General features: G+C 32.3%; 1 protein-coding gene across 1 annotated transcript; it reads left to right on the top strand.

The window, feature by feature from the left end:
• The first annotated feature begins 66 nt into the window (after window positions 1-66).
• On the top strand, window positions 67-16,298 carry LOC146734037 (uncharacterized). Its single transcript, XM_085508496.1, has 3 exons — window positions 67-197; window positions 2,240-3,126; window positions 16,212-16,298. Exons 2-3 carry the CDS (start codon window positions 2,287-2,289, stop codon window positions 16,296-16,298), a joined length of 927 nt encoding a protein of 308 aa, XP_085364622.1. The 5' UTR covers window positions 67-197; window positions 2,240-2,286.
• The last annotated feature ends 9,259 nt before the right edge of the window (window positions 16,299-25,557 follow it).

The following is a 25,557-nucleotide window of genomic DNA, read 5'->3' as shown; positions in this document are numbered from 1 at the left end:
AATAAACAAAATAATTATTTTGAGCAGCGCCCTCAACCATACCAGGAAGTTGCGTACTTCCTGATGCGTAGAGGCGGTTTTTACGAATTAGACTTTTCATGTCGAATGATGAATTTCTATTTTGAAACGCATTGTTGTCGTCCTAGTGGTGTTTTCTTGGTATTGGTTTTTGATGGACGCGAGTGAATACACTGGTGGTAAGATTGGTTTCTTGATATCGTCCTGAATGTCGTCAACGCAATCAAACTGTTTACTTCTTGGTTAACAGCGGATGGTTTACTTTACCTTCAGTTGACGTCAATTTCGCAAACTTTTGAACTTGATTGAATATTGTTCACTGTAAATAGGTAGTAGATTTAGTAACTGTTTGGACCAACACACTAACTAACTAGTGGTGATTCGGATAAGATCTCGATTTTCAATATTTTGAAACAGAATACCCCCCCCCCCACACACACGCATATACTGTACACACAATACGGGGCAATCCATAATAAATCATATGGTAAACGGTTATGAATTTTAAAAGACTTGTTAGGTACGTGTACTATAGTCCTGAGTCTTGTAGGTTGGCCTCTTGTCAGTGATCATCCATCAGTCCTGAGAAGTAAGATGGAACCAGCTTGTTGAGTCATTTATGATTATATTTTGCAAATTATGTGGATTTTTTCACAAACACCCAACCCAGACATGCAAGCTAAATTATTAACCCCTCACTGAAAAAGCTATCCCATCGAAGTTTACGTTTGCATACAAACTAAATATATGTGTAGTAACGTATGTATATATGTGTTTATTAACTTCTGCCCAAATATTACAGCAAGTCTCAGAAGTATTGGGGCAGCCAATTTGCAAACTCGCTAGCGAATTTGCTAACTGCTTTGGTTTTGACTAACCGGTTGGCTTTCGAATCTCGCTGGCATCGTCTTGCGGTCACGCCCACTTAAGGCGAATCTATGTAACAGTAGGGGACGATCCTCATACTTCAGGATCTAGTCAGCGACGGTCTCACAGTTGGATGGCGATTTCGCTTTCAAATATACCAGGGAAAGTGTTCTATGCCTTTCGTGCTCCCACAAAAATGAAGAATGAGGTCGATTTTTCCAGCGGTTGGCTTAATGTTACCCCAACGGATCATTTGAGTGTGAAAATTTGTTATTTTCTCCCTAATTTGTAGGAAACTGTTTCTCAACTTGTCTATTCATTTTCAAGCAGTGTTCAAGATGGTTACCCTCATATAATAAATATCGGTGGATTAATCATATTTATCATATCATCACTTGTATGCCAGCTGATTGTGGCCAGTTTCGAGTTCAAATCATTCAGGGGAATCCAGACATGTACCAGGCTGCATAAAAACATTCTATGTCTCCTAATGCAATATAGACTCGCCAAGAGTGGACGCCATCACAAGCCGGCGCCAGCGAGATTCGAAAGCCAACCGTTTAGTCAAAACCAAAGCAGTTAGCCAAATCGCTAGCGAGTTTGCAAATTGGCTGCCCCAATACTTCTGAGACTTGCTGTAAAAGATAAGATGCAAACAACTAAAGACAAAACAAGAATTAAAAATGATAATTTTCCTGATGATATTTATCAATTACATGTTTCCGGCAATTTTTTTTTTTGCTTTTACTCAAATGTCTATTGTTTCTGCAGTTAAAGAAGTCAAGTCTACTACCTAGTGATTTACTAACTCTGAGTGATTTGTTTAGTCTTGGATAATGAAACATTGTTACAGTATTTTGTTTAATCTTGATTAATTAATTGAGAAGCAACTGCTTGATGTATAGTAATGTTGTTAGCAAAATAGCAACGTAAATTACAACATTGCACAGCAGAATACTGTAAAATACTTTATTCTCGCTTGGAATTAATTTTCACTGAAGGAATGAATCAGTGAAAATAAAATCCAATAAATATACCTTTTTTCCTATATTTTACATTCATCTTGTCAAAAATCACTGAAAATAAATTCCATACGAAACACTCAAAAAGTCTTCAATGAATTCCAGCTAAAATAAAGTATTCTGCAATATTCTCATGATGACAGTAACAAACTTGTTTTCAAGGTCTGCTTGGCTACTAGTTTTTAGAGCTGGTATATTTGTAGATATGTAGTCAGCAGGTTCAGTACAATGAGGCCATGTTGAAAATTGTAAATAAATTTCATTTGGCTCAGATAATATACTGTTAATTTCGAGCACTGTTTGTATATACATGTTTATCTAATATATTGCAGGTGATACTTTAGACCACAGCTGAGTTATCACTCACACAGAGACCAGCATGGAATCCAGAACAGCTTGGAATAAGTGGAACCATAGGATGTCCTGCCACACGGGGAATCCATATGATCAGTGTACACGCAAACATTGTTTACATACAGACCAATATAATGTTGCTGCAGTGATACCAGAACCGGAAAATCCACCTCCGCTAAAGGATATCACTCAGAAAGTGACTTGCAATCAACAGGTTGTTGTGATGGATCCTTCAAGACAAATGAAAAGTAGAGTGAATGAGAACACAAAGCAGTTAAGATTTAATTCATGTCGTGGTGGTACTCAGGATAGTGGTGTGTGGGCACGGCACATCAGGATTAATCAGATGAAGAAACAAGACATTGAACCTCAGAGACAACGTTCCAGTTTAGTGTCAGTTCAGAGAGGCCTCTCTCAAAACAAAGGACAGTCTAGTCAAGACAATACCACTTCACACTTGACCCATTCAATTAATCCAAACCTCATGACAGAGTTTACAAAGAAAGAACAAAACAAGGTTGATTATTATCACTGTCCTTGGGAACAAAAAGAACAGTTACATGGCTTTACTAACAATGTGTCACCATGGCGATGTGATATTTCGATGAATTATGTTGAATTCAAGGAAAATTGTCCCAATTATGTAATTGATAATGGTCAGCAGGAAACCCTTGGAAGCTCAACAAATTTTTACGATGGAGTAAAATATAGAAACCATGGTCCATACGGAGACTGCTATGATTCACAGAACACTATTACTACCTTAATAGTTCCTACCACAGAGATTGTGTTACCACTGCCACTTGACACAGAATATAATCAGAGACCAGCGACTTTGAACACATGGAACTTGGAACTGAATGAGGTGAGTGTAAAATCAAAGTATGTCTGTCTTTCTTGTGCAAATGTTTTTAAACTGTGTATGTCAGCTTGAACCAGTTGGGGGAATTCTGTTTAGTATATTGGAGTATAATTAGGGATTCAAAGTAATTTTCACAAAATATTATTCTCTTGAGTACCCGTTAAGCTCCACAAATATGGATAATAAACTTAAATTTTTGAGAAAAATGCATGTTTATTTAATTTTACCCTGATTGAGTTGACTATACACAGTCCGGACTTGGTGAAGAAAAATTATATCAATATATGTATTTGATAGCTAGTTTTCAAGTACCGGTAAATAAATGTTTTGTTTCTCTTCATCATTTACATCATTTAGAAACCTTCACCTCATGTATTTTTTTTGCAGTGTTGTAGAATGAAATTGCGTACATGTTTTTGTTTTACAAATGATGCTTTTGTTGTTCTAAATAAAATCAAATGAGATAGACATGTTACTTCTTTAGTGCTAATATTCAAGAGATCTTGGAGGAATAGCATAAAAGAAAGATTATAAATCAGCTTCATTTTTACCTTGCCCGTACCATCAAAGATGGAAGGGAAAGGTATATTAAGGGAAAAATTTTGTCCGGCGCTGTCGTCGTCGTTGTCGTCGTCGTTAATAATTGTTAATGTGTGCATGATAACTTTACTAATTCTATTCCAAACTTCATCAAACTTGGTCACCTTGTTCATCAGTATAAAGTCTTCCCTGAGTTTGAACAACAGATGTCCTGTATGAAAATATCATGCAAAAATTGAGAAAAACTGATAAAATATTTTGACTGTTTCTACTTGACTGATCACTGGTGATACACATCAAAGGTCACTGATCTCAGTGGAAATATGCATTGTTGTATGTGTTCAATGAAGCAAATGATTTATCTTGTAATAATATCCTTGGTAATGTATCTCTTACTGGGTTTCAAAACCAACTCATGGAGAGATTGCACAGTCTGATACACATTTGCAAACCAATAAGTCTTTACAGAAAACAAGATGTCAGAAAATCAATATAAGCACTCCTATGAACTGGGTGCCAAACTTTGATCAAGATCTGAAGCTAATAGAATATCTGTTTAGTTCAAAGTTATCAAATCAAAAACAATACATAAAAAATACATAAAAAGCAAAACATTTCATCCACATTTTAAAAAGAAAATTGTTCTAAAATATATGTATTCTGTATTTGACAAACAGTTCATTCGACAAATGAAAACTCACAGGAATATGTTTCAGCTATTAGAACAGAATGATAGTTTTTTCAATACTAGTTTAAAAACGCACTTCAAAGATTGCAGTGTTTGAAGATGTATATTCTCAGGAGGCAACAGTACTGTTGACTTCTCCCTCCACTGGACACCAACTAACTATTTAAGTTGATTTGCATACAAAGCAGAGCTTGCAACATGATAGCTATTCATAAAGGGTGTTTTTTTTACTTTTCATATAATACAGTAGTCACACAATGAGGCAGTTCATATTTGTCTCAGTGAATCATTAATTTTTGACAGACACCTGTACAAAATACTTGGACTAAAGCCAGCTAAAATTTTCTGTTATCTTGCATGTTTTATGAATCTATTCACATCTAAATGCAGCACTTTTTTTTCAATGAGACATTTGTTTTTATACTAAAATATCTGAATTACTTTGAAGAAAGCTGGAAATTATGTCCCTTAAAATAATTAAACAAATAAGGCACCAATGTTTTTGTAAGATATTTACATCTTTTAAGGACATTCGGTAGACTGATTCCCCACTGTTGGTTCAACCCCAAAACTTGTTTGTATTCATAATTAATTATGACAATGCATATTTATATTGAAACAAACTATGATAAAGGGAATTATATTATATAACAAAGGGCAAGGTCACCAGAGTTTAACTATTTTTTAATTTTCCCTGGATGGGAAACAAAATCTGTTTTTTTTTTTGGCTTTTTGGCCATTTGAAATAAAACTTTTCACAGCACAATGAATTTCTGCTGTTAGTGAAAATAAATTCAAGTTATATACTAATGAGTACATGTACATAATTACTTCAATTTTTAAAATTAACAATTTATATGATCATTACCGTATATGAATGTATATTCATGTACATTAAATCATACTTTCAGTTCCTTTTAGAAATCGCATTATTTAAGTAAAGCGTGAAACTGATAACAATTTGTGCAATTTTTAATAAATCCAGGAGAGACATTAATGATCCATTTAATACACAGTTGGCACATTATAGGTTGAAAAACCAACATTAATTTGGTAACAGCTTGTGGGTGAATGGAAGTCTGCGATTCCCTGCACAGTTATGACATGTCCTCGTAGCTGCATGATGCCTGTAACTCCACTATCTAGTCTTTTTATTGAGTATCAAACCAAAATTCAGAATCATAGGTCATGTTTCATCATACTTTCATCATTCTAAGTACTTACCATTTACATTTTGTAATTTTGATACCAAAATTGAAAAAAAAAAGTTGAGGTCACAATTGTTTGATACACAAGATGTCTTGGTAAATGGTCAAAATTGTCATTTTCACATTAGATTCTATGGCAAGATTATTTATTCATCTCTCAAAATTTTGCTTGGTCTCATGGGATAAAAATGTCATATCTTCGGGGGCGGAGCTATGTCACAAGACGTTCCACGTTGCTAAGACGTGCACCACTGTACATGCATTTCTATGGGCTCTGTGTGCGCTGCTGTGGAACGTTGGTCGAGCCGGTGAAAATTTGAGAAAACAACACAAACTCAACTTTGAAGTAATCCTGAACAACTAAATTTATATATGTTAAACAAGTAGGGCTAATCTTGTTACACTATTCAGGGGAGTCTCAACAACCATCCCAAAATACTGTTTTCTGCGTGTTTTTGGTCTTTGTTTTCACCGCGAGGGTTTGCCAAGCAGTGAAAATGCCCGGATGTCCGCCCCGGAGGATACATATTGTGATTTACCTGAATCCTAAAACATTTAAAAAAATTGAGTTTCTATGGTAATAATAGTTTTCATTATATACAAATGGGGGTTCATAACATATTGCATATATGTGCAGTAACATATGCTTGGTTCAAACAAAGACACTAGTGTCTTTGGTTCAAACCCTAAAATCCACTTTATACCCAAGCATGATTTGAGTATAGCGCCCTCTACAGTGAAATAAGGAGTAAAAATTAGTAAACTAATTCCTGGAATGGTGTTTTGTTCAGGTTTCCTCGTCAGTAGATATGCAATTTGTATTCTATGACATTAAAAATTTATAAGCTAATTAGCCTTGTAATCTTATATATAATGGTTTATTTGTTGCCTACTTTTCCAAATAATTTGTCATGTCAAACCTGTCTTCATAAATGGATCATACTTAATAATTAAAAGTTCAAATTTATAATTTATACAAAATATACTGCTCTCATTTCTTAAAACGCAATTAATGTTAATATCGAATATATTGTTAAATGTTTAAGTGTTACTGCCAACTTTTGTCACATGTGTTTACATTTTGATTCATATATTCTGATCAACACCTGTAGGCAATATAAAATTATGTCTACTGTTAAATACTTTATTTTAGATTGAATTAATTTCCGCTGGAAAGACTTTTTGCGTGTCTTATATGTAATTTATTTTCTCTGATTTTTGACGAGTTGAATGTAAAATATAGTAAAAATGGTATATTCGCTGGATTTTATTTTCACTGAATCATTACTTCAGCGAAACTAGTGAAAATTAATTCCAAGCAAAAATAAAGTATTGTACAGTATTTGGTCTGAACTTAATGAAGAAATTTTCAAAAAATACTAAAAATTTGCAAAATGTTGCACCAAATTCTGACTTTGTCATGCCATTTCCGTTTAACATCACATACACATAAATTGTTACATGATAGACCTCAAATTTCAAGGTGAAACATTATATTAGTGGTTGTAGTTGTGAGATTCAAGTTCTTCTATATTTTTCTATTACTAAAACTACCCATGCTATGAGACAATAATGTATACCTCGATTTTATTTCACTTTAATAATAATATTAAATAAAACTTATACTTCTCTTTAATAGGTTAAATAAACATTATTTATTATTAACTAAAAATATTATTAACAGAGAATCTGTTTTTGACTTTATGGTCCTGAAAATAGCAGTTTTCACATGAGTACCGGTATTTTAATTGAAATAATGATTTCTTCCTTGGCCCTATTAAGCGTAATCTTACATCACAACCTCACTATTCAATTTACACCTATCGACAGAATCCGCAGTTTGTTCAATGGGGAAAACTATAATAGCAAGTGTATAATAAAACTGTATAGTTGTCATGGCAACCAACTAGGTCTTAAGTAATCAATGATTTAAGCAATTACAGAATACTATTTTTTTCGTCACTTGGGTCAGTAACGAGTCTGTAATAGACACGAGAAATTATAATCAAATATTCATAACAGTCAATCAAACACTGAGATACAAAGCTTGTGCGCTATTTATTGCATTGTAGTGACTTCCTCTATATGTAAGTGTTCGTATATTCACCTTTGAAGGATATCATACAGTGATAGTATGCATACATGACACGCCACGTCTGGAATTTAGATCGAGCACTGAGTGTAACGATCAGTTTGAACCATAGCAGTGGTGACGTTTTATTTCTCGACTATTATTTTGATGGGCAAATACAGCTGGTAAGATCGTGTCTGCATCTTTCCTCCAAGACAGCAGTACATTGTATATTTCAAACGTTTCTGCTTTAGTTACTCTTCTGGAGTTGTTGAACAAAAGAAACCTCGGCTGGAATAATGATGATTTCTTATATACGCACGCTATATGCTTCGGGTTGTAACCGATCTCAAATGGACTTGAAGCAATTGACAAGCTTCTTCCTCTCCAGTCATTACAATATACGACTTACGTGATGTTGGATTTGTTCTGCTAAGAGATATTATGCAATGACCATTTCAAATGCATTGATTAAATGCTGTGGTTGTTTTAAAGATTGATAGATTGATTAAGCCGTAACTCAATCAAGAATATATCAGGGATTGTACGGCAGATTTAAATACCTTTCTAATTAAATAAAATAAATATGCTTAGAAATCGTGTTCCTTCCAAACAACAGGTTGGATCAAGCATGTACTAATGTTTACACCGGACATATAACCGCTGATGATCAATATTTTTTTAATAGGAATCTTCGCTTATAATAGAACGCTCATTCTCAAGCTTATTAGGATACCTTTGTCCTGAACTTGCAAAGCCAGTCATGAATATTTGATTTTGGTTTTAAAATTGCATTATAGAAATAGGAACTGGTTTCCTGTCAGTATCAGCAGCTGTGTGGTTATATATGCCACACTGAAAATATAATTTCATATCCGTGGAACGTGTGGCCTAATTCACTATGTGTCGGTGTTTATGACAATCATGTTGATCTCAGGGAATATTTCAACTATGCTTGATAATTGGATACTGATTTGAAATATGGATAGAGCATCAATGGAACCTAGAGATGAGATATGGGAATTCAACATCCTGGCGGCATGCAAGGTAAAATAATGTTGTTTTTGTGATATGAATCCGGTGGCATATGGGCATGTTTGGTTACAAGTGAACAGGTGTTTAGGCAACATTGGCAAATTAAATTCTGTTCTATAAATATACTTACATACTTTATTATTCATATGCAGAATAATTATTTTTAAAATATCAATTTTTAGTACACTATGATTAATAATTTCAATTCTGGAATCACAATAAATAACTCACTGATTTAAATGAGCCTAATCACCACCTACCCCCACAATAATTTGGTTTCTGGGGTGGGGCTAACGGCACTAAATGTATTGTTATGCTAATTAGCCGTTCTTGCAGGCTTTCAGTTGTATCACTTTTTACAATAATATAATGTTCAACTACGACTACATTTATAATACTTGGGGGGAAAAAAAGCGACCGTTATTTTTTTTTTTTTAAACTGCCAAACAAAGCTGTCACTTTCAGGGCTAATAAAATCTATTTGACAGAAAATAGTTAGGAGTAGTTGTCATTCATGTGTGAATGATCCTTACCAACATTTTCCCGCCAAATTGTTGCAAAAATTTATCAGGTTTCTTTAAATGTTCACTAATTTTGTGAAAATTTTAAACCAAAAGGACTGAATTTTGTAGTGTTTACATAATGTAATCAAAAATTTTGAGTTTTGATTAAAATTTTGTGTCATTCCTGTTAATATTATACAGTACTGGTACTTTGTTGACGTTGACAATGTTAGAGATCAGGTTTAATCCAGCCTGTCATGTGATCATTCCATTGTTTTTTAATGACTTTTCAGTGACACTTTAAAAATACATAAGACCTAATTTATAGGAACTTGAATTACTGTGTAACAGGATATTAAAGAAAGCTAATGAATTTTGTATTCCTAATTATTACGATACTTATATTTCTGTTTAACTTGTTTATATTCAATTACACATACACTTTGACATTAGAGATTTAACGACCTGCTTTAGTTTATTTTAAGGCTTGCTTTCTATCTTATTTTGCCATTTGCTATCGCGTTTTCTTTCTTTGATTGCGCAATGAAATTATTTTTCAGATTGATGTATAATTGCCCATATCTAGCTAGCAGTAATTTGACATTGTTTTTCATACTTTCTCATATTTTTATACTTTCTCATGGCATATTTTATTTGAACCCTTTTATCTTGTCAGCAGCCCTCTGTAAACTCTCAAATCTTTAAAATGACAGGGAATCACATATAATTGTGTAATTTACATAACAAAATAATCAAAATGCATAACATTATCATTCAAATACTGGATATATGATATGATATATGATAATTCTTCAGGTGACATTACCAAATGCTGCTGTCTCTCCTGATGTTTTTAAAATGTTTTTTGTTGCTGTAAGCTAATGTATGTGCGACCCAAGACCTCTTAAAGTAAATACCGCAAGTTCAGAAGGCAGGGCAGATTGTACTCTGATTTTTACCACTGCGTAAATAGTCGGTTTTAATTATCGAAACCACAATCACACCGAAGCAAGGCAAATTCACTAACCGCTGTACTATCGCTAATTTTGCATTTGATGAAATAACACAAATTAGGACAAATTTAACAATTTTATACTGTATTTTATTTGGATCCTAAAAGATACAAGTCAAAGTATGGCATAAAATCTTGAAAATTTCCAGAATCAGAATCATACATGTATGGTTTACAATATGCTAAATTTTAAACAAAACATTAGTAGGAAAACTGATAGCATTTCAAAAGGTCATAAACCTTTTATGACAAAACTCGTACTAATTAGGAGACACTTTGTAAATATTATTGAATGACAAAACATATTTTATTCAACAGTCTGCATTAATGGGGAGATATATAATAAAAATGAGTTTTTATTTTTGTTCATACATGCTACATCTAATATCTGCTAATATCAATGCCATTCAGGGAATTTATTGTCAAGACTCCTACATACTGTAAAGGGGTTAATTATTCATTGGGTTTTAATTTTGCTTATTTCTCTGACTGGAAAATGTGCTATTAAAATTAAAACCCAGTGAATATGTAAAATTTAGCAAAGAACACATTACATGTATCTAAATTATAAAACAGTGAATTTAAAACCCACTGAATATGCCTGAAATGGTAAATCAGCAAAATTTAAACCCAGTGAAAATTAGTCATTTTACAGTATTAATAATAATCATAGATGCATGTATGAAATGACAATACTATAATTTTGTTTTTGTTTCACATTAGATGTAATTTTGTGGGTTTTTTCTGGAGTTGATAAGACTAAGACAATGATCAAATGGTGAGGTGTTGTATACATAGTAATATTTTGACACTATGCAGTGCTGCTTTGTTACAATGCATGTTAAAAGCAGTTATTCATGAATAGATCAATGATATAGTACTGAGAATTGAATTGTTACAAATCAAAACTAGGCCAGTTTAATATATATGCGAGAAATCAAACTATATCACTTTAATTAATATCTGAGTTATTAAATATATTGCCAACATGATTTTTTTATGCATAAAATGTTTACTTGTTTTTTATTATTTTCTCTAGTTTTAATGTCATTTTGAATCAGAGACACGGAATATACCAGTAACTGCTTGTAGGATTTTCACTGAAATATTTTGAGCCTTGTTAATTTGTTATTTTTATTTTCACTGACTTTTAATTTCACTGTTCTGATGTTTGAGCTAATTTGCTGAGTTTTAAATTAACGAATTTTGCATATTTTGCATATTCACTTGCATTTAATTCAGCAAATTTTACTTACCTGCGAAAATAGTGAAATTAAAACCCAGTGCATATTTAATGCTTTTACAGTATTTGTTTTATTGTATGAAAGGCGAAGAAATATCAAATCAAATAATGACGAAATATCAGAATGATTCTCATCTCATCTATTTCATCAATACAAAGATGCGGTTGTGTATAATTACCATGGCGACACAAAGGATTGTGGGAAGTGCCACAACTTAATCACGCTACATTGAAATAATGAGAATTCAAATGAAATTGGAATATTATTGTCATTAAAATTGGTTGTCATGGTAACATTAGAGAATTAGATTCACCATTCATATGTTAAGGTGTACATTCTTTGAGATTATTTTTTTTTTATCTGAAATTCTGAGATGTTTTATTTTATTGACTCCATGAAAGTACTGTTTGTGTTATCTTGTTTGTGTTTCTTGTACTTTAATTTCATTTCATTTCATACAGTCTACTTATCTCTGCATAAAATGTTCATAAAAAATGACAAACCTTTTGATCAAAAACTAAAAGTATAATGTGAACTTGTTTGTATGGTCCAAAATGATAATAAAATTTAGTGAAAATTTGACAAAATGTGAAAATATTTACACTAAATTTTGAGTTAAATCTTAAGTTTTATTATTAATATTATTATTTTTCCATCTGTACTATCAAATATAATACAAGTGATGTTAGGAAATGAACTCAGCTGATTTGGTGTTTTTATTAATAATTTGGTGACACTGTATTTAAATGAATTTATCATAATAGATGATAAAAATGTTAAAACCTTGGAATAAATCTTGTAAGCTTGACTAAATGTGTATTTTCCTAATTTATAGCACTAATATTCAAAAATAAAAAATAATATGAAAAATGTTACAAATGATATAAAACAACATTTGTGAAGTTGAGAAAAAATGGTTATACCAAATGAAGTTATCTTTTTCAAACAATCCTTTATGTATTTGCTACTAATATATGCAATTGAATGATAATTAAATTTTATTTTAATAAAATATTTTTGTAGTAAATGGTATAGCATATGTTTATAAGTATCATATTTTGGAGAAACCAGCAGGTTATTAATTTTTTGAGTTCATTGTTTTTCTTGCCAAAATTTTGATGCAAAATTTTTCCATTTTTATATTTAAAAAAATTTTTTTTTGACCAAATGGACATAATTTCCTATTGGCCACAAGTCTGAATAAAAATTTTTGAAAAATTATAAAAAAAATGTTGTGAGTAATTTGTGATTATGAAAAATGTTATTTTCGCACTTGAAATGAATTGAAACACACTTTGCTAAAATGTACACAAAAGACAACATATTTCAAAACATATGAGCACATAGATTTTAGATCATTGCACATTGAGAATCCTTGTAAATTATCCTTATTTGTTCTATTGGAAACCAAAAATTGTGTTTGGTGTGCAGTAAATCAGTAAAATGTTGACACTTCTGTAACTTTTATAAGCATATGCACGACTAATAGAACAAATATGGTACATATTATTTTGCAATTTATACAGTACACAGTGTGACATTTAGCTAGTTAAAAGCTGCCCTAACCTTCTTCACCACCAGTTCTCTCTTTTCATCACAAATTCACAAAATAATCCTGTTTATAGTTTGCACTTTCCTTCAGAAGATTGGGACACAAATAGTCAAGAGTTTTTGACTAAAAATTGACAATTTACTCAAATTCTGTCTGTTGGCTCCAAAAATAGGATTCATTTGAAAAATATAAGCAAAAATTGCAGCCAAATTTATAAATTGCACAGTCAGTGTAATCTGCCTGAATATGTCTCATATTAGTGACATTCATGAATACAACAAAAAATTAGTTGTTTTTATTGATGAACCCTTATCCTGCCAGGTTCATGTAATTTTATATTGACTTGACCAAGGGTTGGAAATTATAAGTTTTTATGAAAAAGCAATTCAATACATGTTGCCAGCTTGAAAGGCAAGTTATTGCAGGACTGTGCTGTAGATATTCCGTAACAGTACAGTAGAAAATATCTTGTAAAACTCTTTCAATTGACAAATCAGAGATGAATATATAGTATTGGTAGTTGAAATGTTTTAGCTTGCAAAGTAAATATGGTCTTTGTGAGCCACTTTTTGGGGTTGAGACGAATGTTTGATTGATTGATGTGTAACTGGAGTGGTTTGATTAGCTGCACTGATTACAGAAGTCGCTGTACTACGCAGGCGGCCATATGTCTTCACACAATATCCATGTTTACACGCTTTCAGCATCAATGTCAACTTTTTTTCACCTTAAAATAAACCATATTACCATTTTTTCCAACATTTGCTAATTATGAAGAAGAAACATTAAACACCAAAGTCAATTTACGTTTCTAAAAATAACCTTGCCTTATTAATTCCATAATTTTATTAAAAATTGATCAAGAACGTCAGAAAGTAGGAATTTAGGTTCCAGATTAACAAAGAAATTATAGAAAAATACATCCAAAATATTTTAAAGGGTTAAAACATTTTTTTCTGTGTGTTATTTCGGTATTTTTTGTGTTTGTGTTATTTTGGTATATGAAAAGTTGACATTTTAGGGGGAATAGGTCAGAAAATGATTAATCATTTTATACCAAGAGTGTACTTGTATTTTGATTAACTGGCATGATACAGAAAATGTGTTGAAACAGGTATTTGAGTTTAATAGAGAGGCTAGACTGAAGAAATGAGCAATATCTGGTAATTTATAATATTTACAGCTTAGTGGCTGTCAAAAATGAATGTGATTACAGATATACCGGTAGATGTAGTGTAATTTGTTAGGGAATACAGTTTATTCATTGATGTATGTACATAGAAAAAGATGTTGTTAGGTGAGCGAAGCGAAGCGGAGTGGAGTATGTGGATTAGATATGCTATCAGAAATCTGTTGCAACAAGTACTGTTATCAAAGCGACCTGTATTTTTCAAGAGCTCCATGCAGGCGAGCAGTTTAACTAAAATCAATCATACCTGTTAACTTTGAAGTTTCTGGTTGAAATGACTTAAAATGTATGTTTGGGGAGGTCTTTTTAATAGTGGTACTTCATGTTTACCCCACTCTCTGTTTTTTTTTTGTCAGACCCTGATTTGACAGTGAGTGGAGGTCAGTACGATTATCAGCATATATATCATTATGGAGTTGCATGTCAGGTGGTAACCTAGACACCCCTTGTAGTGCAATGGAATGTTCTATGCTGTGACCATGGCAACTGTTTGGCTTCTGGTCATTTATTGGCCAACTCTGTACCACTTTGTTATTTTATCCCGCCATAAACTAGGTAAAAGCATAAACTACTTTGCCCTAAACTTTTGGAGGGAACAGAACATGAACTTTTGGTGAAACCATTAAACGAGACAACTTTTCAAATCTCAGTTAAATTGTAAGTACAGTTTTATTATATTCTGTTCTCTTTTCGCTGGTGGTTTTAAACCTTCATTTTATGGTTGTACGGGACAGGTTTGGTTTTATGAGCAACAAGTTAATAAATTTAACCACTGATGTTTAATGCTAAAAAAGTTTGAAGGTGGGCAACAAATGTTGATGTTTTGTCATATTGGTTTTACTGAAATGCTTTATTATTTAACAGAAATTCAACTTAAATATAGGTGTAGTCTCCTTGAATTCTCTACTTCATGACCACTTGAGTCGTTCCTGACCCTCCAACCCCCCCTTCCTTCATTACATATGCGTTGTTAACCATATTGTGCACGTACATTGGCACTTGAAATTTCAAGATATGTTTTCACTTTGTATATATATTATTCTGTCCCTGTCTTTATGTTATCTGGACACATTAGGTGCAACAAGGAGGTGTGTCATGACTCACTACAGAGCTATATAGTAGTAGAAAGTAAATATCATGTCTGAATAGTGGATTTTCAATATTTCATTTGCTTGTGTCATCAATAGTGCAGAAGCAAATCCTTAATAGAACCAAAAATTCCATTTATTGTACACTGCTGGTAGGATCCATTAGAGTTGCCATCTGAGACCATTCGTGAAGTTATATTGGAGTCTTAAAAATGTTATGTGAAATATATGTTGTCTAGATCTGTGTGAATTGAGAAAAATGTATGATAATTTAATTCAAACTTAATACCAATTTCAACACTTTTCGTTGTGTCCGAATACTGGCCATTGTTTTGACTTCCCATTTGATTGTTTGTTTGAATTTTATTAACTATTAAATGCATATGAGAATGTTCCAGAGTACATGGATTCACTAAGATTCACAAAGTTTCAAATTACTGCATTCCGGGCCACAATAATTTTGAAAAAGCAAAATCCTGGCAGAGCCTCATTTTTTACTCACAATGTGCATAAATATATATCATGAAATATTTCTAAATATTACTGAATGGTTACTGATATTTAATATTACACAATCAATATCTCACAGTGGTACTATTACAGTGCAACTCAAATATATTATGTTCACAGATAGTGTTTATCAAAACAAAATAAACTTAGTTCTGATTTTTAGTTGGTTTGAATCACAGCATTGTAAAAGAGTACACATGTCATACTTGGTGTTATACTTTTAACTATGTTTATGAGAGTTCACAGGTAAAGTGTTTAAACAAAATAAACTTAGCTTTGATTAGTTGGTATAAAACACTGTGTTGTAGGGTGTGTACCTGTCATACCATGGCTTAATATACAATGGAGTAACGTTCCTGTCATAGTGGTTGGTATCCTATGTGCTAGAAATTTAGCCATTACTGGTGTAGTAGGTATAGGGGGTTATAGTGTATAGTTTCTTTTACAGAATACTATCGTTTGGAAGAGTGTACAGGAATGGGTGTTGGATGAGAAAGGAAAAGGATGGTTGATGTTTATAAAATATGTACCTTAAATCTAAGTCAGTCATCTCATGATTTACTGTAAAATCTGTATTAGAAGCCGCATCCCTACAGTAATAGAAGTCGCACCCATTCTTTTTGAATAGTTGAGAACCAAAAATTCATCATTTCTCATATGTGTAGATGCTCTAATAGAAATAGAAGCCACAGCTTATAATACAGATTTTACAGTATATTTTAAGCTGTTGTATACATGTACAATCTTTATTTTCTCTATCAGAAGCGCATTTTCAATAGAAGCATATAGAAATTGTACCTATATACATTTCACTGATGTGTCTGAATGACTGCTGCGAAAGATATAGTACAGTACAAAATAGAATAGAATAGAATAGAATAGAATAGAATAGAATAGAATAGAATAGAATAGAATAGAATAGAATAATGCTTTATTAATACCGTAAAGAAAGAGTTAACATTTCCTTTTAGGTTTTCAGATTAATAAAGTAAATAATAAAAGTACATGAAATATAAAAATTGATTTAAAAAGAATTCAACATTAGTGAACATGTAGCCCTGTATTTAAATATGAAATTTATGGCAATGATGATTCAATAGTTTACAGTAGCTCACAGTGTACTGGTAGTTATTTGGTTAAACTTTTACAACTCTTATCCATATAGTCAAATAAATATATATACTGTAGAATACTTTATTTTAGCTTTGAATTTATTTTCGCTATTTTCGCTGGAGGGATGATTCCATGAAAATAAAATCCAGCGAATATACTTCACATTATCTATGCTCCACTTTCATATACTATAAAATACTTTATTTTAGCTGGAATTTATTTTCGCTGAAAAGACTTTTCTTTTGGGGTGTTTTGTATAGAATTTATTTTCACTGATTTTTAACAAGTTGAATGTAAAATATAAGAAAAAAGATAAATTCGCTGGATTTTAGTTTCATGGAATCATTACTTCTGCGAAAATAGCAAAAATTAATTCCAAGCGAAAATAAAGTACATGTATTTTATAAGTGTACATACATGTACGTGTATGTAGGTGTCTCAAGATTCTGTGAAAACAAATATTCTATTCATTCAGCTGTGTGCAACTAGTGGGCATGAACAAAAGAGTTTCATTGACATTTGAGTATCTTAGTTTAAAACAAATTTACCCAAAGAAGTGGCCTACTTGCAGGTGAACAATTGTAGAGACATTTTTGGAAGACCGAGTTTGTTGCCAGGAACTTGTGTTTTTGTTATCTTAGCTATAACAGCTTATTCCCTTACCTAAAAAACAAAGCATTGACCATTTATGATTTTACTGCTGAAGGCCTGACATTTCCGAATTCTTGTTGTTCATTTTCTTCTCCCTTATTGGTTGTACTACGTTTCATGATGACAATTATAGCCATCAATCAAACTAAAGAAACTAAAGTAACCAGAACTCCAGTTTCATCTTTCCAAACTTTCACTTCCAATGAAATTTTACCATTTTTCACAAAATAAATTAGCATAATCTCACCTGTAGGTAATGTAAAATTGTATATTTTGTCAAAGAATTCTTGTGTTGCACCCAAATTAGAGTTGGAAAACTTGTTTACATGGAATTAAATATCCAAATTGACACTGTCATCACACGAGAAAAGATGGCCTGGTTAGTGGCTGTAATATATGTATATTAGCAAGCCTTATTCTTACTACCTTCATTCTTAGTTATGAAGTTGAATTAACGCTTGCAGAATGTGTCCAGCGCAAGTTAACTTCTTGTGGTACATTAGAACATTAATTGCAAACAACTAATTGCCAAACAATGTTTTATCCTGTACAGCTTTTACTGTGTACATCAAGGATGATTCAAATACTTTTGCTGTGAAGTAGTTCAGACTGACATTTACTGCCATTCCTTTCTATTGTCTTCTATTGTTCAGTGTAATTGATTTTTTTGTTCAGTGTAACTACTTCTACATTTTCCTTAGTCCTATGTAATCACTTTTATTGTTTTCTTTTGTTCTTTGCATAAACACTTTTAATTTTTTTTAATTTTGTTTGGTGCACTCATTCTTGCTGTTTTCAAGGACCTTGATAGAAAGAGACATATAAGGGAAAGCTTCTCATAAAAGTGAGAAAGATTTATAAAGGTTGTGACCAACTTAATGTTTATGGTTGACTGCTTGGTTACATGTACTTTTCTGCTACATTGCTTTACTGCCTTTATCACTATATTAATTTCTACAAATAAAATTATATCAAAACGATATCATAAAATCATACACTATTTTGACAAAAAAAAATATGATTTAAGGAGATAGTCACTCGGTGCTGCAGTCATATAGTTTATTACAAAATGTAGAATAGCATGCAAACTTTATATTCTTCTTTGAAAGTGCATTTCTAATAGGTTTAAGCATAACATTGCATTTAATTACTGTGGAATACTTTATTTTCGCTGGAATTAATTTTTGCTGAAAAGGCTTTTTGGGCGTTTTGTATGGAATTTATTTTCACTGATTTTTGATGAGTTAAATGAGAAATATAGGAAAAAAGTATATTCGCTGGATTTTATTTTCACGGAATCATCCCTTCAGTGAAAATAGCGAAAATAAAGTATTCTACAGTAATCATTATTAGTAAATGGCAACTTATTTTAACCATACGACTCTGACACACCTTTGTCATTTACATTAGCGCATACTTATAAAGCAAATATGTATTAGATGCACATTCGTTTTGAGTTTTGAGTTTGAATTGTAACAGCGCCCCCACAGTCTGAATTGTAGGCTTGTTCCAGTTTTACGGTATCTGTTTGTAACTTTTTTTGTGTTATAAAATAGGTTGTCTGCACTATTGATCAGAATGAGCTTCAATTTGTTTTCTATATTTACGTGGATAGTTCATTTTATTGAAAAAAAAGTTTAATAATTTCTGGGTCTTTTGTGACAAAATCAATTTTGCTTTTGGAACTTTTTTATAGTCTTCACAATGCCACATATTAAATACATGTATATGTTTGGGTTCACACGTTTTCTAATGATACATTATCGTACATTCTGGAGGGGAGATTTACAAATGCTTTCTACAAATTTACTTCAGCAACGTTGTCTGATTGTATGAAAATTTGTTGTGGTTTTATTTTGGGGGTCTAAGAGCTTTTTCTTTTTTAAATGTCTAGCCTGTCCCACATTTCAAATACTTCATCATTTTTGGTCTTTGAAATTCATTTGAGTGAGAATATGAATGAAAAAAAACTGCATCAACTAGAGAGAAAAATGTACTAGGTAATCTAAAAGAATTGAAGATGCACCACTATATCTAGTCACTAACACAATAGTCACTAACACTTACAATAGTGAGTTTTATTAAAGACCATAACAATAGCCATTGTTTCGTTAACTATTCACTGCATCCAATACGTATCCTTCAGTCAAATGTTCTATAATCAAAACTTTTCAGAATTTTTTTTTTTTAATGTCAGCATTAGCTTATACGAAAGTGTATAATATTTGTATATATGGCAAGGCTTGACCAGTGACTCCGAGTTGACCCCAACGTGTGTTGATTCTGTATATTCTCCCTATAATCAATTACAGATGATCTGCAATTCCTCTTTATTGTTTGTTATTCTGGGCCACGCTGGGCCTATTTAGAGATATTAGTATTCTGTATCTAATTGTCAGCTTTTGTAAGTTCTATTCAAACTATTTTTTCTTTTTTAAAGCACCCCCATTTTCACAATTTACAATAAATGTTTTTGTATTTTTTCTAATACATGTACATACATCTTTAGGTAACAACTAGTAATTTATAAATAAAAAGTTCAGTCATTCCTGATTTGTTTAAAGTTGTAATATAATGTCTATACTTCTCCTTATGATAGCAAATGATGTAAACACTGCAATTAATCAAAGTTGTAATCATCAGTACCGGTATATTACTTAATTTTTCCCGGTTCCTTTGATCACATGTGTGTTCAGCGTTATTGTAATACCCGGGGACCAGACACGAACAATGGCAGGTGACTCGTCAATATATTTCGTGGTAATCCATTATAATTTACAAATAAAGTTAAACTAGTTCATCTGGATAATTGCAACAGTTTTTATGTTACTACAGTGTTGCTATGGCAACCAGTAAGTTTATTTCATGGGGTAGACTCTGAAGTAGTTGGATGAGGTCCAACTTTACAATGCCTTAGTTACTATGTGTGGCTGTGCGTAGCAGACTTTGTAAAGCAGCGTAACAGGTAGGAAAACACTCTGCTGTATCATCTTTTCAGTTACAGGCGGTTATGTTCTATTTTTCTTACTTCCGGTTTATTTCTGAATCCTGTACATTTTGTGTTTTATTTGGAACATTTTGGTTATTTAATCATTATAAAACCCATTGTCAACTTTTGTCACATTTGCAAATACAATACTGTATACATTTTTAAAAAGTTTTTGGCAATTTTGATTAAGACCTGCTGGTAATGGACGAATTACATGTACCCCGGTATGTCTGTTTGGCTCAAAATTATAGAAAAAAAATATTCGCAGGAAAGTTATTAAGGTCATTTCTTATTTTTAAAAAAACACAATACTTTAGAGGAGGGATGATGCTGATGGTAAGGAATTCATCTTCAGTATATACAAATGTTTGAATTTAAAAAAAAAGTAATAAGAAAAAATATTAACCAAGTTTTTTTTTATGTTGTAAACCATTTCCTTCATTCTTTGTAAACTCACATTTGTTACACTGTTATGTATCTACCTAGGCAACTTTACTAGTGTGGAAAAATTGTTTTAAAGTTTCAACTTCTCAACTTGCTTGTCTGGGTTGCTTTCTACAAGTTGAACTATTCAGTGGCGTGTTATATAGATGTATTCATATGTATAGCAGTAATACCTGTCTGACCTTGGCAGACTTTTATTGCACATATTTACTGAGACCATTCTAAATGTTGATCCAAGCTTTTGATCCAAGCCTACTAAGTAAGATCTATGACATTGTGTCTGTTTGGACTCTAAATGACCTTGCAACAATCAAAAATTTACAAAAAGTTTTAAAACATTTGTAGATGTGAAAAATGTTTGGTGAGAAAAATGTTTGGTGAAAGTGGTAAGGGGAGTAGGCATGTGTTGAGTGTCAATTCTAAAGGAACATAGAGACATTTTCATTCTAACGTTTTTACAGCATATGTCCAAAACTGATGATGATGAGGGACATTGTTATCATAGCTGCATATGTACATATGGTAGTCCCACACTTAAAGGGACATTGTTATATAATCATAGCTGCATATGTACATATGGCGAGTCCCACGCTTAAAGGGACATTGTCATCACAACTACACATGTACATATAGAGAGTCCCACACTTAAAGGGACATTGTTATATAATCATAGCTGCATATATACATATGGTGAGTCCCACACTTAAAGGGACATTGTCATCACAACTACACACACGCATATATAGAGTCTCACACTTAAAGGGACATTGTTATATAATCATAGCTGCATATGTACATATGGCGAGTCCCACGCTTAAAGGGACATTGTCATCACAACTACACATGTACATATGGTGAGTCCCACATTTAAAGGGATATTGTTATATAATCATAGCTGCATATGTACATATGGTGAGTCCCACATTTAAAGGGACATTGTCACCATAGCTGCACATGTACATATGGTGATTCCCACACTTAAAGGGCCATTATCATAGCTGTACATGTACATATGGTGAGTCCCACTTTTAAAGGGACAGTGTTATCATAGCTGCACATGTACATATGGTGAGTCCCACACTAAAAGGGCCATTATCATAACTGTACATGTACATATGGTGAGTCCCATTTTTAAATGGACAGTGTTATCATAGCTGCACATGTACATATGGTGAGTCCCACATTTATAGGGACATTGTTATCATAGCTGCACATGTACATATGGTGAGTCCCATACGTAAAGGGACATTGTCACCATAGCTGTACATGTACATATGGTGAGTCCCATTTTTTTAAAGGGACATTGTTATCATAGCTGCACATGTACATATGGCGAGTTTCATACTTAAAGGGCATTATCATAGCTGCACATGTACATATGGTGAGTCCCACATTTAAAGGGACATTGTCACCATAGCTGCACATGTACATATGGTGAGCCCAACATTTGAAGGGACATTGTTATTATAGCTGCACATGTACATATGGTGAGTCCCACACTTAAAGGCACATTGTTATTAGAACTACATGTATATACGTGTACATATTGAGAGTCTCACACTTAAAGGGACACTGTTATATCTTTTGCCCAATATGCTAATTTTCCCCAGAGAGGTCTTGTATCTGCTATATGTATCAAATACCCTTTACCATTTATAACCTCTAAATAACACATAAGGCTTAGTAGGAACGATGGGGATTTATTGAAGTTGACTTTCACTTTCCACTAACATCTCTACATACATATTATTTGAGAACATTTTTTTCAAATCACTAGAAGTTAAAAATTAGTTGCTGATTACTAAGATCTTTAAATATCACGCATTGAGTTGGGTAAACACGACAAACAGTTAAATGATAGTAAAGTTTAGGTGAGATTAATATGATTGCAAATCACGTCGTCTTTTCATTCATTGCTCAGAAACGCTGGAATCTAAGACTTTACTTGTTTTGTTAGAACTCATTAAAATGTTTAGAATCTAATGGTGAAGTTATTGCTGAGATCAGTGTAAGATCTTTTAAATCAGCTTTGGGTCCTCTTCATTTTACGTGTATTTACTCGTACATATTCTGAATTCCCATGAGGTATGTATGTATGTATGTTAGACAACTTGAAATTATTAGAAAACATGAAATACAGTATGACACAAACGTAACTTGACAAACTCTACTTACTTGTATGTGTGATTGATTTGCTTGTAAAATTACTATAATGTTGAAATTTTAAAACTTTACAAATTATTCATATTTAAGTGAGTTAAAGATTTTATCAAATAAACGACAAAGAGGAAATAAAAGAAAGGTACCTGAATCGATTCCATGAGCTTGAACTTCACAATACTTAATTGTCCTTAGATGCAGTTGACTGCTAAATTTTCATTAAAATTGAGAGAGCCATGAGTCTGGTTTCTCCCATCAAATAGTGTTCCATAATCTCTCCTGTTATCACGTCCACTGTTCTCCTGATCATGTAACTATGGTTTTTGTAGCAGTGAATATGATAATCAGAGACAATGGAACATTATTTTTTGGGAAAAAACAATTGCTTTCAATCACTCTCAACATGGTCAGGGTGGCCATTTGCCTGAGGTCTTTTACTGTATGTCTGTCTTAATTAGGAAATACATGCAGCCTATCAAAATTTTTACTTCAGTGTAATAACATAATCATAGTGTCCTGTGACTCAGTGATGTATTCCTAGGAATTGACAGCAGCTTCCTCTTCCGCTTATTGCAAGTTTTTATTTAAGTAGCCTTAAACCAAACGTTTTTGGACATCTTTACCTGTCCAATTACTGTTGCACATATAAGATACTTGTATTATGATGTATATTGTAAAAGGGTTAATTATTCATTGGCTTTTAATTTTGCTTATTTCGCTGACTGGAAAATGCGCTAAATTAAAACCCAGTGAATATGTAAAATTTAGCATAGAACACATTATCTAAATGATAAAACCGTGAATTTAAAACCTACTGAATATGCCTGAAATGGTTGATCAGTGAAATTTAAACCCAGTGAATATTAGTCATTTTACAGTATGTTGTTGTGATGGTCTGAAATAAATTTGTTCTTCTGCCCCATTCATTCCCCTCATTTATAAAACGGTTCATATCAAAAGTGAAATATAAAACTATGTGCTTTATTAACATCCTTGTTCTTTAATTGCAAATTATAACCCTTATTGAAAGTGAATAAATGAATCATTTGTAATTGACATGTTTTGCATTATCTTAAACATTTGTGGGGTCGGGTGTAAATGTTCCACTTTCATCTGCATAGGGATTATGCCTTGAAAACATTCATTAGCTAATTAGAATGCCAGGAACCAGGAAAACCATCGAACATATTACGCGAGCGAGAAATCTCCCTCCCCCCCATTCTTGCATATATAGAAACCAACTGATGGTGCTACAACTCAAACCTTATACATTGCATGTACCATCCGAGGCTGTACTCCCCAGACTTGCACTTTAACTTTGAAAAAGACAAAATCATGCAAAAAATAAGTTATAAGTAAATTAAAATTTTTGAATGAAACGATGAACTTTGTGTATATACATTTTTAGTTTATTTGTAATAAGTGGGGGATCAAGTGCGCACAAAACAATGTTACAACCAAGGCTCAGTAACAATAGATAGCTTGTAGTGGTATGTGAATACACACTGATAAGGTAGCATACTAGTCTAGCAACTCATCTATCTACATTCCATTATGACCTCTATCCTGTACAGTGGCAAAGAAATAACGTAAATACATTTCATAGAAAGACAAAAACAATACATAATGTATAAATATTAAAAATGAAAAATGCTATTAAAAGCATTTGTTTCTGTGGCGACATTCAATTCCCATTGTTGACATCATGTATTAGTAATAATCTTTTGTTTTTTATTGTTTGTATGCATATTTAACACCAAAGTTAGATGTTGTTTTCTTGCATAAATTAATCATAAATTAACAAAGAAATTACAGAAAAAAGGCACTAAAAGTGGTATCATAAATTGAACCTTCCATTGTGAATACAAAACTTTTGTGAATGCTGAGATCTGATGGTTTGATATTATTGTATTCAAAATTTTTAATATTTGCTTAATGCAAAATTTTAATGCGAGGTATTGATGTTGATCGTTATGGCTGATTTTAAAAATTGATTTTCTCTAAATCTGTAACTTTGTTTCAGTTTGCACAATAAGTGAGTAAGAATGTATCTAAGGTTTTACTTAGGGACAACGTCAAAAGATCGATGTCGGATAAAAAACTTAATTCCTTTAGTTTTTTCCAAACCCCCCTACCCCCCACTGAAACTTAATTGATAAATATTGGGCATGGCGTCAGACTACATTCACCATTAAATACAAATTGATAATCGAACAGTAGTATTGCATAGCAGTTGGTTGTCGGGTGGGTGTAAAAAGATTTTACAAATGCACCTCATTTGACGCACAAATTTACACTCGAACCAAACCGTTTTTCTGTTGTTTTTTTTCCCTTTTCGGTTATTTCTGTCCATGATTGGATAGAAAAAAACGAACTACAAATACTCCAAGAGTTTTTTGACTTCATTAAAAAATAAAATCGTTTTTGTAGGATGGAA

The sequence above is a fragment of the Saccoglossus kowalevskii genome, chromosome 15 (genome assembly GCF_978046115.1).
Source record: "Saccoglossus kowalevskii chromosome 15, keSacKowa6.1, whole genome shotgun sequence".
Lineage (NCBI taxonomy): Eukaryota > Metazoa > Hemichordata > Enteropneusta > Harrimaniidae > Saccoglossus > Saccoglossus kowalevskii.
Note: the sequence above shows the minus strand (reverse complement) of the source record. Positions and strands in the feature narration are given on the sequence as shown.